This window comes from Stegostoma tigrinum, chromosome 23 (genome assembly GCF_030684315.1).
Source record: "Stegostoma tigrinum isolate sSteTig4 chromosome 23, sSteTig4.hap1, whole genome shotgun sequence".
NCBI lineage: Eukaryota > Metazoa > Chordata > Chondrichthyes > Orectolobiformes > Stegostomatidae > Stegostoma > Stegostoma tigrinum.
In genome coordinates, this window is record NC_081376.1 from 29,749,110 (window position 1) to 29,766,327 (window position 17,218).

Sequence of the window (17,218 nt, forward strand, 5' to 3'; positions counted from 1 at the left end):
AGGCTGGTACAATTACAATATTTGAATGGTGTCTGATTGGGCAAATGAATAGGAAGGGCTGAGAGTGATATGGGCCAAAAATTTGGAAGTGGGAGTAGATTAACTTGGGATATCCAGTCCGCATGGACGAGTTGGGTTGAAGGGTCTGTTTTCATGCTGTAAATCTCAATGACTGTATGGACTGTATTCATGAAAATTTACAACTTCTGTAAAGATTTGTATTGCCCACATTCTGGGATATGGTCAATGCTCCTGCAAAAACGTGGTCTGTTTGAACTTTGCGTTGAGATCGTATGGCCCTGTGAGCTTTGAATTTCCCATACAGTAGTATCATATCTCCCACTGCTGGTGAAAATGGGATCTATCAGGAACAGGAGGAGAATATCAAGTTTGGAATCTATCATTTTGGAGTTTGCACAATTCCAGTCCAATAAACCCTAAAACAAATAAACAGAGTATTTCCAGAAGCTCTAGCTAGGCTACAACTGGAGTATTGAATCCACTTCTGGTCACCACGCTTTCAGAATGATGTGAGGATTTTTGAGAGGGAGTGGAATAGTTCCAAAGATATGAGGATTTTAACTCTCAGGTTCATTTGAAGAAATTGGGCTTGTTGTCCTTGGAGCAAATAAAATTGAAAGGAGATTTCATGGAAGTGTGCAGGATAATGACAATTTTGGACAACACAGACAAAGCAAAGCTGTTCCCATAAGCTGTTGGTGCAAGGATAGTTTTAAACCTTCAGGTTAAGAAATACAGAGGTTAAAATACGATAATCTTTTTTACACAGGGAGGACTGATGATTGCAATTTGCTGCCATGAGAGTGATGGAGATAAAGATAATCAATAATTTCAACAGAAAATTGAATGGGGACTTGAAGCAAATAAACTTACACAGCTACAAGGACACAGCAGGAAAATGGGACTGACTGTTTTCTTCTATTGAGAGCTAGTATGGACTGAATTAGCTAAGTGCTCTCCTCGTGCCTCCTAAAGCGCTCTATATATGTGTATATATTCCATTGGTCCCTGCTTGATTTCTGTGCCTGTTCATAATCAGTGTATCCAAACCTTCAATTCTCTATTAACCTCTACAGTTCCTAGCTTTTCCCCATCTTTATCTTTCACCAAAGTGACTTCTGGCCAGTTAAAGTGCAACAAATTCCCCTGACACTAAGAAGTTGTGGAGCTCAGTTGTATACCTGTGTGTACGTTTTAAAATACTTGAATCCCTCCTGACACTTCCGTTGTAGTAGTTGTTTTTTCTCTTCAAGCTACAAATTTACATTGGATTACTGCAAGTCTTTCATTGCATCAATGTCAGTGAAATAAAGTGCATATTTGCTTGGATATATAATATTCAAACATTTTGGTACTATTATGAAAATCATTCATTCTTCAAACATTTGTTGTATTCTTAAAGGCAATAACAAATTAGTTTGTGGAAAATGGATGCACTGAAATTTCCACTAATAATTTATTTAGAATGTAAAAACCAGAATTTAGAATTTGAGAACTTCATTTCTGGTAGTGTTATTCAACGGTTTGTACCCAAAAGTAAATATAGTCCTATAATTTTCTCACATAAATATTTGTCTTGTTATAAATTGTTGTTCCTGATTTCAGTGCCATATCCTGATTTATATTCACTCAATTATGCCTTTTGCATTTATTTTCTTCTTTTCCCATGAAATAGTTGGGATGATTTTGTAATTCACTGTTTTAGTGAGGAGGAGCACTCTCACAGGGTGCCATGTTTGGGGAATCACTGCAGCACTAGCTATGCCCTGTGTTCTCAAACAGTGAGCCTTTTCTGCTGGGAGCGCACATTTGTTTTCACTTTATTTTCATTTGAAATACGTTGGCAACAAATGGAGAGCAAGTTAGTGCAGCATTCTTATAAACTACTGTTCTAGATTGAGTTTGTGTTATACCAGTGCCACAACCCCACAGCTCCCTGACCTTAACATGTTCTTTAAATGACTACTGATGTGGTGAAAAGAAAAACACATTTATTGCAACAATTAATTGAAAAATTTATGCACTACTCCCTCTGAATAGTTTACTGTACTTCTAATTGAACTAAAGTAACTATTAATTATCAGTTTCAGGATGTTAAAAATGTAAAGCTTCCCAGAATTGTCAATGACCATGCAGTTTTCTGTCTCTGATTATGTTGATGTAAGTCCTCCCAGTGGATCTATTGAGCAATTATGCACCTCAAAAATTCATTTGAGCCTCCTCTTTTTCTTCCTCCTCTGATTATACCAGTATAACCCTTAATTTGTTTCTCTCTCAAATGCATATCCACCCTTGCAATAAGTACATCTGTGTCTTCAGTTCTGAAGAAGGCTTACTGGGCTGGAAATATTAACTTTGTTTTATTCTGTCAGATGCTGCCAAAGCTGTTGAGTTTTTCCAGCAATTTCTGTTTTTGCAATGCATCTGCACTATTCATCTTAGTTGTGGAGTGAGTTCCACATCCCAGCGCTCTCTCAATTAAAGAGTTCCTTCTGAATTCTCTTTGACTTCTTGCTGATTCTTACATCATTGGCTTTTTGTTTTACTCTTCTACAAAATGGAAATTCTGCCTTTACTTTGGGAGATGTACTCTGCATGGGGCTGTGCTGTTCATAATCTGTATCAATGATTTAGATGTGTAGATCAAATACAATATTTCTGGTTAGCTGATGATACAAAATTAAGTGCAAAAATGAATTGATAAGGTAATGCAAAGTGACATCATGGGAGTTCGACAGCCTAAGTGAATGGGCAAGAATGGGCAAGTGATGGAATATAATGTGGAAAAATGGGAAAAACAGAATTGCAGAACATTTCTCAAATGGTCAGAGATTGGGAAGAGTTAATGTCAAAGTAGACCTGGATGTTCTCGTTCATGAGTCAGTGAAACCAAATATCCAGGTACATTAAGCAGTTTGGAAGACACAGGTACATTAACATTTTGCACGGGATGATTTGCATGCAGGCAGTAAAGATGTTTTGTCACAATTGCACAGAGCCTTAGTGGCACCTGGGGTATTGTATGCAGATTTGATTTCCTTACCTAAGGAAGGATACAGTATATTTGCCATATAAGAGTGCAATGAGATCAATTTCTGCAATAGCAGAATTGTCTAATTAGGAGACACTAAAGACACTGGGCCTGTGTTTTCCAGGGTTTAGAACAATGAGCTGTAATCTCATTGAGATACAATTTGCTTTACAGGGCTTGATAGAGTAGAGGCAAGAAGGATATTTCTCTGAGTTTGGGGGAGGGCTCTAGAACTAGGAGACATGGTCTTAGTATATGGGGCAGACATTTAGGAGTGAGATGATGGTAGCTCAGAGTGTGGTGAATGTTTGGAATTGTCCGCCACAGAAGGCTATGGAGGCTTAGTCGCTGAGCACGTACAAACCAGAGATTGAAGATTTCAATAAATACTAAAAAATTCATCAACTGTGATCTAATTGAATGGTGAAACAACACTGAAGAGTTGAATGTCTTACTTTTGTTCCCATTGCATACATTTTAATGTTGTGAGTCCAGGGAAACCAGGAAGAATGAGTCTCCTGAATGCTAAGCAGCAGTTGACTTGTCTGAATCCTTGTAGAGATGAATAAATTTAAAAATGCTGTCCATTAAGTGGACACTCTGTTGTTCCCTAAACTGATCCATAACTATTCTCCACTTCCAATGATCAGTTTCCATTTTCCTTTCCCTGTCCAGTAATTTCTAATCCTAGAACTGGCTTTTACTGTGAGGGTTACACTAGAAATCCCACCCAAGGTTCTAACTGATGAATAACAAAATCAGATCCACTGCCTTTATTTCCTTCTGTCTCTCTTATAGATTACTTCAGAGTCATTTGGGTTCGTGTGGTGCAGTGATAGCTTTGGAAACTATATAACTCAATTTTACAGTGGCTTGCTATGAAATATTCCATTATCGAAGTTCAATTTTACTACAGAGCGAATGACATAGACCCTGCATCCAGGTAGAAATGTTAACTAGCTATCCTTTAGACTTTTGACTCTATTCTAGCCTGGAATTAAATAGACAATTTACAGTAACAGTCTCTGAGCAAAGTTAGCACAGATGCTTTTGCCATTTTACAAAGGCGTGATTATCTTGCATCTTCTCAGTAAGTCTTGTGACTTGTGTTCTGCTTGTTTCCATAATTTGTTATGATATATAAGCTTGTTGTGGATAGAATTCAGAGTAGTTATGATGCCTTACATGTCTGCATTTTACCTCCAATTATAGGGACTATGTCAAACTGCATAACTAAAGTCCAGCTGGAAATTTTTTGGCAAAAGAATCTTGTTTCACAGGGTTGAGGGGTACAAAAAAATGTTGATAGAGACAGAGAGAGATCCTGGGTGGATGTCCTAATCATAGTACATGGATTAGTGACCGATTGCACCATTGTTGGGCAGGCAGCATTATTTGGAGTCCAGGGGTGACTGAGCTGGCAGACAGATCATGGGGGTGTTTCCTGAGTAGCTTGTTACACCTGATGGAAAATTCCTGCTCCTTCTGACACACAAGTTGAGCCATAACGATGTCTGGCACATGCAGCCTTTCTAACCTCATTTAAACTACCAAATTTCCCAAGGTTTCAAGAAATCTGATTGGACACAGTTAAAAATAGCATAACTGTTAAGATATCGTCATTATAATATTTAAATAATCAACTCAATTCCCATGAACAGATTGGTTATTCACCTCACATCTCATCACCGTTAAAAGTATAAATTAAAGTTTGAACTGTATTAAGTTCCTTTTTAAAGTTTCTTGCATTTTAACCATGATCCAAACATACCGACTCAGCCACCTTAATGGACTGTGGCAAATTATTTGATAATTTTAAAGACCTTCACTAGGTTATCCAACAGACTTGGCTTTTCAAGAGAATGAAGGTGTAGCCTGTACATTCTTTCCTGAAACATATAACATTACATTTCTGGTAGCATTCTTTTATTTTTTTTCTACCCTCTTCAGTACCTCTTATACCCTTTCTCTTGTACAATGGTCAGAATTGTGTACAGTGCCCAAACTGACCAAATATTAAGCATAAATTTTCAATTCTATTCCACTATAAAGCCCAGGTACTTTGTTTCTTTTACAATCTTATTAGCCTGCATCACTAAATACATAAAATGTGAAGCTGGATGAACACAGCAGGCCCAGCAGCATCTCAGGAGCACAAAAGCTGATGTTTCGGGCCTAGACCCTTCATCAGATGAAGGGTCTAGGCCCAAAACGTCAGCTTTTGTGCTCCTGAGATGCTGCTGGGCCTGCTGTGTTCATCCAGCTTCATATTTTATTATCTTGGACTCTCCAGCATCTGCAGCTCCCATTATCACTAAATACATAATTTGTTTGCATTTTTTTCTCCACAATCCTTTTCTCTTCCATCTCTTTCAGGTTTGTATTTTCTAACTAATTAGATTATTAAGAGACCTCCTTGTTTTCTTACCAGTGTCTAACATCTCACCCTTATCTGAGTTGAAATTAATTTGGCAGGGACTTGGAGGGTAGCACATATTTCTGTCCATCTTGTACTCAGCCTGTGCATAAACTGTTGATTTCAGTCACATCAGTCTGGACAAATGGAAGCTAAATGCCTTATCAGCGGATGGTGAGAAACAAAAAGAACCAATTATATGACCACTTTCCATGTCTATTATCATTTTCTTATAATTTGCATTGCCTGTTTAATATTGACTATTTTCCCCCATTAAAAGGAATAAATTATGAGCTGGTCTGTCATACAATTTGTTTTGCAGGTGACCTGGCAGCTCTAAAGAAGAAGATCTTTGTCTTAAAGGAAGGTGCAGAATACAGATTGAAAATTAACTTTAAAGTAAGAGATGTTTTAATGACATCCTGTGCATTGTGCTATTTTTACACTGGTTTACAGTGTATTTAAAGCGTTCCTCTCATAGAATTACAATTACAGCACAGCAGTCTAATGATGGCTCTGTATTAGTCATTCAAACATTGGTTACTTTACTGCATTAATATTGTTACCTGGTATTTTAATCCTTAGAGTATTTGATCTTTATTTTATGTGTGGCCTTTATTATTTCATTCAATTTCGTGTCACCTGGTGCTGACTATCAACCTATTTGTGCACTATTTGTGCTTGATGCTTACTGATCACTCCAGCAAAAGATTAATGGCTTTGAAATTGGCTTTCTACATGGAATAAAATGGACTGATTCATTGTTGCATTTACTGTGCTATTTGTGAAAACAGATTTCATGTCAATGGTTCTGACATTACTTCAGAGCTTGAATGTTTTGGTTAAGAGCATTATCTCAACACTACATATATTCTATAAAACCTTGGAAGTACATTTCTATGAAAAATATATTTTTGCATTTGATACATTTAACAAATTCATATAGCTAGTCAACTCATTCTTTCATCCATTATTCACTATGTTATTTTATGTTTGTACTAATGCATGTTTGTCCATATGGTGTATAATGTAAAAGTTGTTAGTCTTCTTGAGAAGTTCTCTTTATACAGTGATTTCTATGTTAGATTTCATGAAAGCAACATTACTAATTCTTTGACAAAGGCTACAATCCCAGATATGCTTTGCTTAAGGACCGCGTTCCGGCATACCAAACATTTTACAGCAATGGTTTTTAAATCCTTTGTGAATAGGTGGCTCCTGTTTTGTATCCATCTTGGACTTTGCTTGCACAAGGGTATTGAACCACTGCCATATTACGAACATAACTGTATAACTGTATAGAGCTTAAGACATTGTTGTAAATTGTAATCAGTTTTAATGTACTGATAATATTGAAACTTAAGATTCAAATGAATTATTGATTTATCTTTTAGGTTAACAGAGAAATTGTTTCAGGCTTAAAGTATGTCCATTTTACATGCAAGGGCCGTTTGCAGGGTGAGTTGCATGATATGGTGTGATTTTATAATATCTTAAATTGTTAGTCTAAAACTTATGAAGTCATACATATCTTTCTTCCAAGGTAAGGGGGAGATAGACCAGTTTGCCTATGCCATATGTTCATGTACTGTACTTGGAACTGCTTCTGTGTTGAGATTTGGGCTATTACAGGTTCAAATTTTACCTCGTATTTCTGCCACCCAGAGAAGAAATAAAGAGTTTTTCACTGTTGATAGGTTTATTGCAGCATCATGCCTAATTTTTGTTTCACATGAAGTAATTAGGATGCTTTTCACAGGATTAATGGGAATGCAACATAGCTTTCCCATCACAAACTCAAACCCTTCAATGAATGATCTCAGGATAGATACTTCCTGTAACAAATTGGTGGTTCTTGTTAACCATGATTAATATTAAGAGCAAGTGCTCATTCTTCGCTTATTGATAATATTTTTCATAGGCAATAACTCGCTTGGAACAGGAAAACCTTATGTTTCCATACAGTGATTTTTATTTGCATACATTATAATTCTAGTTTCTGCAAGTGATGTGGAAGTAATTCACATCCAATTACTTGAAAATTATATTCACTAAAAAAAAGCCCTGAAGGCAGCCATGTAACTCATTATAACTTTCCTGTACCATCGTTAGTCACAAATGCTTTCAGTCAGGTAAGTTACAGCAGCATGTTCTGACGGGATTGTCACTAAGGGATTGTTTGATTTAGTTAAGTGGTTGCATGTTTTACTTTCTACATCTTTTAATTGTTCTCATTCTTTATTCCAAACAGCGAGTAAGGACACCTATATGGTTGGCAGCTATGGCCCTAGAGCAGATGAGTACGAGTTTGTAAGTCCAATTGAAGAAGCACCCAAAGGAATAATGGTGAGGGGCATGTACACCATGAAGTCCCATATCACAGATGATGACAAAAGTGACCACCTGCACTGGGAGTGGAAGCTCAATATAAAGAAAGATTGGAAGGACTAAGACCTGCTCACTTTGAAATGAGTAACCAGTAGTCAGCAGGATTACTGTCCTTTGGTACCAAAGTTACTTTAAGGCTTTTTAATTACTGTTCCTAATTGTGTACATCATTATATGTGCAAAAGTAACTATTTGTCTGCAAAACCTGTTGTTTTTAGTACAAGTGCTTTAGGTAGTTATGTGTGTTCTGGTGTTTATAATGGTGAAAAGAAGATTTATATCAAAACAATGACTATTCAAAATTGGTTATGTGCAAACATGGATATGAGAAAGATTAACTTGTTCTGAGCGGCTAAAAATATGCTATGTAATATCATTCAAAACGCCAATAGTGAAATTATGAATAATACATTCTGCTTCATCATAAAATATTAGCAGATGTAAACTTGAAATAAAAACAAAAATGCTGGAAGTGCGTAGCAAGTTAACTGGCATCTAAAAAAGAAAGGCATTTCAAAATGTGACAATTCATCAGAACTGCAGATAACTGCTCTGAATTCTCTTATTTTCTTTTCCACAATGGGTTGAATTTTATTTCCATGATGAAAAACCATCTGAAAAGTAGTTAAAAAGTAATATTTTAAACATTAAATGGCAAAAACAAATATCTGATCAACTTACAATACAAACAAATTAAACAATCAAATTGAATAGTCACTTTGCAACTATACAACTAACACCTTTACTATTAACTACAATGATTACACTTTAAAAGTACTTCAGTGTCTGTGAAGCACATTGGGATGCCCCGAGGTTGTGAAAGGCACCATGTAAATGCTTCTGAGATAATGGGAACTGCAGATGCTGGAGAATCCAAGATAACAAAATGTGAGGCTGGATGAACACAGTAGGCCAAGCAGCATCTCAGGAGCACAAAAGCTGACGTTTCGGGCCTAGACCCTTCATCAGAAAAGGGGGATGGGGAGAGGATTCTGAAATAAATAGGGAGAGAGGGAGAGACGGACTGAAGATGGATAGAGGAGAAAATAGGTGGAGAGGAGAGTATGGGTGGGGAGGTAGGTGAAATCCACATTGATACCTTTGGGCTGCAGGGTTCCCAAGCGGAATATGAGTTGCTGTTCCTGCAACCTATGGGTGGCATCATTATGGCACTGCAGGAGGCCCACAACCCCACCACCAAAGATATTTTTCCATCTCCACCCTTGCCTGCCTTCCGGAGAGACCACTCTCTTCGCAACTCCCTTATCCACTCCACGCTCCCCTCCAACCCCACCACACCCGACACCTTCCCCTGCAACCGCAGGAAGTGCTACACCTGCCCCCACACCACCTCTTTCACCCCAATCCCAGGCCCCAAGGTGACTTTCTACATCTAGCAGATGTTCACCTGCACATCCACCAAAGTGGTATACTGCATCCACTGTACACAGTGTGGCTCCCTCTACATTGGGGAAACCAAGCGGAGGCTTGGGGACCGCTTTGCAGAACACCTATGCTCGGTCCGCAGTAAACAACTGCACCTCCCAGTCGCAAACCATTTCCATTCCCCCTCCCATTCCTTAGATGACATGTCCATCATGGGCCTCCTGTAGTGCCACAATGATGCCACCCGAAGGTTGCAGGAACAGCAACTCATATTCCGCTTGGGAACCCTGCAGCACAATGGTATCAATGTGGATTTCACCAGCTTCAAAATCTTCCCCACCCCTCACTGCATCCCAAAACCAGCCCAGCTCATCCCCGCCTCCCTAACCTGTTCTTCCTCTCACCTATCCCCTCCTCCCACCTCAAGCCGCACCTCCATTTCCTACCTACTACCCTCATCCCACCCTCTTGACCTGTCTGTCCTCCCTGGACTGACCTATCCCCTCCCTACCTCCCAACCCATACCCTCCTCTCCACCTATCTTCTCCTCTATCCATGTTCAGTCCGCCTCCCCCTCTCTCCCTATTTATTCTAGTTCCCTCTCCCCATCCCCCTTTTCTGATGAAGGATCTAGGCCCGAAACACCAGCTCTTATGCTCCTAAGATGCTGCTTGGCCTGCTGTGGTCATCCAGCCGCACACTTTGTTATTATGTAAATGCTTCTTACTGTCTTTTAATTTTTTTCGAGGTTTTCACGTCAAAGCTGTATTTTATCACGTAATATCCCTAGTTCTGAATACAGACTTATTTGCTAATGTCAGACATTCTTCATATCTAGAAACTTTCAATTTTTTTCTATCAAAATGTGTTTTTTTTCTCTGTGCGCTCAAATAACTTTTGCTTAAGGTACAAAATTGGAGAAACTGAAATGTTATTGCCTTGTTGTGATATCTTTTACCTTTATTTTGCCTTCCACAAAGTCCAATTCATTCAGGTAGCTCTTTTGTGATTATTGTGGTTAAGGCAGCATGTTAAATAGTATGAAAAAGTATGTTAAAGTGCAGAGGAGTATAACACAATGGAGCTAATGCAATTCACATTCCAGCTTTTGCTGTTGTGTCTCTCTCTGAAAATCAAGTATGTAACTTACAAATTCATCTCCCTATTGACCTCTTTAATTTCAGAGCCCTTTGTGACATCACAGCAAGGTTCTGAAAATATTACAAGATTTAAACCTGAAAATAAAAGGACCCTTGTTAATTGCAGTCAAGGTTTCATTGTGTTATCAACCTGTTTTACCCATTCACATACATTCTGTCTTCTTGTGGGTTTATTATTTTTTCTGTGAACTGTATCTAAAGGGATGCTGCTTCAAATAAAGTTTGGGCATGAACAGGACTCAAAGTTGATCCTTTTGCTTTTTTGTTTGATCACAATGAATGGCACATTTGTGTCTTAAAAAAAATCTTTGGCAAAGGCTGATCTTAAGCAATCTTCTGTAGTTTTTAGCTTGGCAAAGTGTGTTCACCAGGTGTGATTCAATTATTGTCTATTTTGTCCTATTGCAATGAATCGTAATGTAACATTTTAAATTTCATGGTAAATTATCACTTTTGGAACCTGACAGAAAACTGCATTGGAAGGTAAGCTGGCCTTCTCTTTTATTCACTGTTTCATTTGTTTCCATTGGCTTCATCTGACCGTTTTATCTAATAAATGCTTACAGGTTGAAACCTTGGGCTGAATATAGTAGTGCCTGCCAGAATGGACATGATGAGAATGGACATGATGATTGGGGGTGCTCAAATTAGGACGGGAATACTCTCCTACTGGTTCCTGGAGTCAGGAAATCTGGCCCTAATCAGCTTGCAGATTGGGAAGGCTTGATATGGGAACCCTGCCTACTGATAGTGGAATGTCAATTAGGCTCACAAAAGATAAACTCAAAGGCAATTATTAATTGTAATTCACTGGTGGGACAGGACTTTAACAGGACTCACACATGTGTCCTGTGGCTCTCAAAGACTGCCCTGTAAGTGTCAGGTTTCCCTATGATCATGTAGTGTGAGCCTCTTGTTGACAGGTGCAGCAAAGTGGAGAGTGCATAAATGCAATTCAACTCATGGCTTCTGAAGCCCCCCCCCACTCCAGTCTTTCATGGCATCAACTGTTTTCCCACTACATCCTACCAGACAGGCCTCATTAATGACCTACGCTGTCCCGTGGACAACTTGCCAGTCCCGAGATATTCCTTAACAGACTATCAGCCCTTATGACATCTTTAAAAGCCTGTTTCACACTTGAACAAGTACTGTCAGTCTGAAGCTGTCCTGTAGAGATCCTGATGTTTGCCCTGGACATGGCAGACAAGGAAGGATTGGCACCCTGTTTTATGAGCAGGGACCTGAAGGTTCTGGTGGTGCAGAGTCAGGATGTCCTGTAACCCCAGAACCAGCGGAAGAGCTCACAAAGCTAAGCCATGTGAGCCTAGTCTGATGTTGCCACCTGGGTCAGTGCAGGCAAAGCTGTATGGAGGAATGCACAGAAATGCAGGAAGAATGTTAATGACCTTCCCCAATCTACTAATGCAAGTGCCACCATCTTCTTTGCAATACCTCGCACTCACTTTAACTCCTGTTACCACTCTCATTATTACCCATAACATCTTGCCTCACTCACTGTCACTCACCACAACCCCTGACACCACTGACCTTGCATGCTCTCTGCCACACCCATTCACTTGTTTGGGGCATCTCCTCTACCTACACCTGCCTCTGTCTCATCCCAGGAGAAAAATGTGCCACAACAGAGCAGAAAGACTCAAGTTGGATTATGGGCTGCCCAATATTCAGCTCCTCACTCCTTATATAGACAGCATCCTGACTCAAATTGCCCTGAGCAGCTTACTAACCATGTACAAGCCCCTGTACTGGTACCAAAAGCTGCTCTTGACATATTGTACTGGAACCTTCTGTGTGAAGGCTTGTCTGAGGCTTGGTCATGACCATGACTTCCTGGCTTTTTGACTGGGCTAAACAGCCCAGCACTAGAGCTACAGTGTGGGTCTGGTTTCTCCAGCTGAGAGGCAAGGAAAGGATGCTGCAAGGACATTGGAGAGGTAATGACCGAGTCATATTATTGCTGAACTGTTAATCCAGAGATCCCAGATAATGCTCTGGGGGCCCAGGTTCGAATCCTGCCATGGCAGATGGTGGAATTTGAATTCACTAAATATCTGGAATTAAGAATCTAACGATGACCGTGAATCCATTGCCAATTGTTGGAAAAACCCGTCTGGTTCACTAACGTCCTTCAGGGAAGGAAGCTGCCATCCTTACCTGGCCTGACTCCAGACCCACAGCGATGTGTTTGAGTCTTAACTGCCCTCTGGGCAACTAGGGATGGGCAATAAATGCTACCTGGCCAGCAATGCCCTCATCCTGTGAATGAATAAAGAAAAAAAAGCCATTCAGGTAGGCTCAGAATGAGCCCTATGACAGTGAGCAAAGAGCCTGGAGATGCAGCCTGATCCCGTCCCTGAGCGCACAGTGTCCTTGCCGCTACATTACAATGGTAGCCAATGGGGAAGGTGCAGTATTGATGTGCAGGAGCATCCTGGAAGTGTCAAGGTACCATAAAGTGACTTCAAGGGCTGTTCCCATTGCAGATGCCAATGTCGCTCACTGTGTTGTTGTTCACAGCATGTGGTCAGTTCCATGTAGTGTGGCTAGAAATGTTGGTTCTATGTGTCCGATATGGAGGTTCTTTGGATGATCAAGCGGTGAGCTTTAGTTGGCAGGTACCTGCTCCCGCCTTTCATGCCAAGATTTCCCAGCCTGTAATTTGTTCATGGCAGATGGTATGATAGAAAACTGCACATTAATAATGTGAAATGTGCAGTTAATAAGGCTGTCAATGAGAAATAGTCCGTCTCAATTTGTAACTTGCAGCTGCCTAGCAAGAGTTTTGATGCCCTAGATCTTAGTTAAAAGGTGCAGCAATGTGTCCCCAACATCAGAATAGGCTTCACTTGTTGTCTCACTCAGTCCTGCCACATTTCCTGCCGTAGCTCACATCAATCAGGCTTCTGTAGGATTCTATCCCTGGATGTACTGATCACTGGTAAATTTGTGCTATGTTCTGAGTTCGGATAATTCAGACAATGTATGTGAGCTCCAGTGCAAGTTTATCATCACATGCAGTGGGGAATGAAACTGAAATGTTATGTATTTACTGATTCTGAAACGTGTGGATAGTATATCAGCTGCTGTTCTATCACAGAATGAGCTGGAAGCACGGCAAAAATATGAACATGCTGAGCATAAGTGCTAAGGTCTCTATTTTGCAGATTTGAATTTGATTCTCTCATAGTAGAGGCATAAACTGTAAATGGCTACCGAATGTGGTCAGCAAAACTGGGAAAACAAATCTCAGTCAGCAGAGGGAGACCAGTAAAAAGGGCAAACACATGGAGAGATGAAATTTAATGCAGAAAACTATGAATGGTATATTTTGGGAGGAAGAATGAGGAGAGGCCACAAAACCTAACAGCTATTCTTTGAGGGATGGTGTGTAGCAGCAGACAGACCTAGAGCTGGGCATGCACAAATCTCATAGACAGCAGGAGAATTGATAAAGCCATATAGAATAGCATAAAGGACCCCTAGCATTATAAGTAGCAGCATAGGGCCTGATTTTCACATAGATGTGGGAAGTTGCAGTCGGGAAACTTCCAGACTAGGTAAAGCCACTTCAAAAGCACTTGTTAACCTTACTTTCGTTCCAGGGAGGCAGACTTTTGTGAATTGGTGCTTTGGTGACTGTCAGACTTGCAAACTCTCATTCCTCCATTACTTCTCCTCCTCTTGTTCGCTGTGTTCTTCATACCCGCTCATAGATTCTCATACCTTACACATATTAGGGAGGGAGCTCCAGGAATTTGACCCGATGGCAGTGATGGGATGATGATACGTTTCCAAGTCAGGAATGTGAGTAACCTAGAGGGTATTTGCAGGTGGTGGTGTTACCATATATCTGTGGCCCTTATCCTTTCAGATGATAGAGGTTGAAGGAGCTGAGGATGTTGTTCAGTTTCCAGTTTAAGCTCTTGCTGAAAATTGGTTTGGTGGGGTGCAAGAGAGGGGAGTGAAAGTTTCCCAAAAATGAAAAATTTAGAGAACAAGAATGAAAATCGACTTTTAATTCAAACATCATTAAATATCAAGAGAATAAGATTCATATGAATCAACAGCTAAATAGCACCTTGGACCCCTGCAGGAGTTTAAACCACCACTAACATGGCTTCAAATGGCAATTACAAAAATATTTGTATTTGTAGGTTTACAGGTTTTGTGTTAAAATTGTTTCTTCAAACTTTCTCCTTTTACAATCTAGGAAGTTTGGAATATTCTATCAGACTCATTTGAAGTGGCAAGTAATGGAAGACTTTGTATATAGAAAGTCTTTCTGGTTTAACCATGGTTTAACTTTCAAAGTTTAACCATGTTTCAGTGCAAAAGACCACCACAAGCAGATGAATCTCTAGCACTAATTCCAGGGAGAGTTTAACACTGGTTATGATAGCTGCCAAACTGAGTAAATTGCAAAGTGGTCAGCTTTGCACAGGGAATAAAAAGGAGAGAGAGAGTTATCTTATTTGGTTGATCTGGTTAACTTTTTTTCAGCTTTAACCTCAGTTGTGCGGAGAACTGGACCTCAGTGCTTTCCTGTATTTGACCATTTTGCTAAATTTCCAACCAAAAATATACACAACACTGTCTCTCTTTTCTGCTTGATTTAATTCAGCAGGATTTGCAGAGAAGACTCTGTGCAATTGTAACATCTTCCTTTCTGTCCCAGCTGCATTCTTAGCCTATTTCTGCCAGTCATAGAGATGTTCGACATTCTGGTAAACTGGCACAAAACAATCATGAGACATCCAGTCAAGATAGCTGACAATCAAACTATTATCTTCTGATTGCTCCCCCAGACTACTAATAAAATCTTCAACAAAAACAGTGTTTTTTTTACAGAAAGTTTTCCAATCTCCATGCATCCTATCATATTGGTCAGTTTGGTTCTCTTGCAGGGTTTATGTCACTGACGTTGCAATAAGCTAATTTGCTCCAAACAATGACACACACTCTCAGAATTATTTCAATGCAGAAGGACTCCAATTCGTCCCATCGTATTTGAGCCAGCTCTCCAAATGAGGTTCTCAACTATTGTCATTCTGCTTCTCCATGTAATCGTGGACATTGATCCTCTCCAAATAATCATCTAATTCCCCTTCGAATCACTATATACAACACGTTTCAGATTGACATAATTGCAACATGACACCATGTGGAAACTTGGCAGTTTTGTATAATCTAATATTTAGACATGGCTGAATAATTTAGCATGAATCTCATCTTTCACTTCAATTTGTAGACCATGAGAGAGAGAGAGAGAGAGAGCCATCTCTCCTGGGTCTGAGACATAACTGTGATAATCAATGAAATACTTTTTTTCACTTATTCTTTAATGGGATGTGGGCACCGCTAGGAAGTTCAACAATTAATGCCCATCCCTAACTGTCGTTGAGCTGAGTGATTTGCTGGATCATTTTAGAGGGGAGTTGTATGCTGGTCCAGGGAAGGACAGCAAATTCCCTTCCTTAAAGAGCAGTTATGAACTAGATGGGTTTTGTTGTTATCATTATGGAAACTAGCTTTCAATTTCACATTGAATGAATTGAATTTAAACTCCAGCACCTGCTGTGGTGGGATTGAACCTATATGCCCACAGCATTAGTCTGGGCCTCCAGATCACTAGCCCAATGAGATTGCCCCAAAGTCACCATTTCTTCCATTATTAAATGTCGGCATGTGGCAGTTTTAAATGGATAAATGTTTCACGAGCTAAGTGAGACATTGTTTACAGAATGAAGAAAGGATTCCTTGAAGCTGCTGGCAATCTTATTTGAGGTACTTTTTCATTGCCTGGTATCCCTTGTATTTGAGGAAAACCTGTTACACTGTCAGGAGCAAAAACAGAAGTTGCTGGAAAAGCTCAACAGGTCTGGCAGCATCTGCGAAGGAAAATCGGAGTTAACATTTCCAGTCCAGTAACCCTTCCTCAGAACTGTTCTTGAATTCTGAGGAAGGGTCACTGGACCCGAAATGTTAATTCTGATTTTCCCTCACAGATGCTGCCAGACCTGCTGAGCTTTTCCAGCAACTTCTGTTTTTGCTCCTGATTTACAGAATCTGCAGCTCTTTCAGTTTTTATTCTGTTGTACTGCCAGTTTCACTATTGTAATGAAAAAGAAGCATTAGCAATCAGTGGTGTGAAGAAAATCCAATATATAATTTTACTATATCCATTTTCGTTGAAATGGACATCTGTCTTAATTTTGGCACACAATGGTTTACAGTAATTTGCCACATGCTGTGGGCTACATTGGCTGTCAAAGGTTAAGTGCTTCATTCCCATTTGCTAAGCTGTAAAGCTTGTTTTATGATGTTACATTAAATGGGAGCATCATTTTCATATCACAAAATTTCAGTGGAGTAAATTTTTTAAAATGTCAATGATGGTCACTGCAATAGAATCTTTACTTTTGTAGGTGAAAAAAGAATCCATAATCTTACTGAAATAAACCTCTTGAAAGCAGGGGAGGCAATGACCCAGTGTTATTGTCACTGGACTGTTAATCCAGAGGCCCGGATAACATTCTGGGTACCTGGGTTCAAATCCTGCCATGGCATATGGTGGAATTTGAATTAAATAAAATATCTGAAATTAAAAATCTGAAGATGACCGTAAATCCATTGTCAATTGTTGGGGGAAAACGCATCTGGTTCATTAATGAAGGCATACAATGTTTTAGCTTTTACTAACAGAGGGATCAAGTTCTGGAACCATGAGGTTGTGCTGCAGCTGTATAAAACTCTGGTGCGGCCGCACTTGGAGTATTGCATACAGTTCTGGTC

At 39.6% G+C, this 17,218-nt stretch overlaps 1 protein-coding gene across 1 annotated transcript in view; it reads left to right on the plus strand.

Moving 5' to 3' along the window:
- Positions 1 to 8,784, plus strand: part of arhgdig (Rho GDP dissociation inhibitor (GDI) gamma) — a 47,512-nt gene extending 38,728 nt beyond the window's left edge. Inside the window, exons 4-6 of the mRNA XM_048552380.2 lie at positions 5,791 to 5,867; positions 6,863 to 6,926; positions 7,720 to 8,784. Of these exons, the coding sequence (XP_048408337.1) occupies positions 5,791 to 5,867; positions 6,863 to 6,926; positions 7,720 to 7,919 (341 nt within the window). The 3' untranslated portion in view covers positions 7,920 to 8,784. The remainder of the gene's footprint in view (positions 1 to 5,790; positions 5,868 to 6,862; positions 6,927 to 7,719) is intronic.
- Positions 8,785 to 17,218: the final 8,434 nt, after the last annotated feature.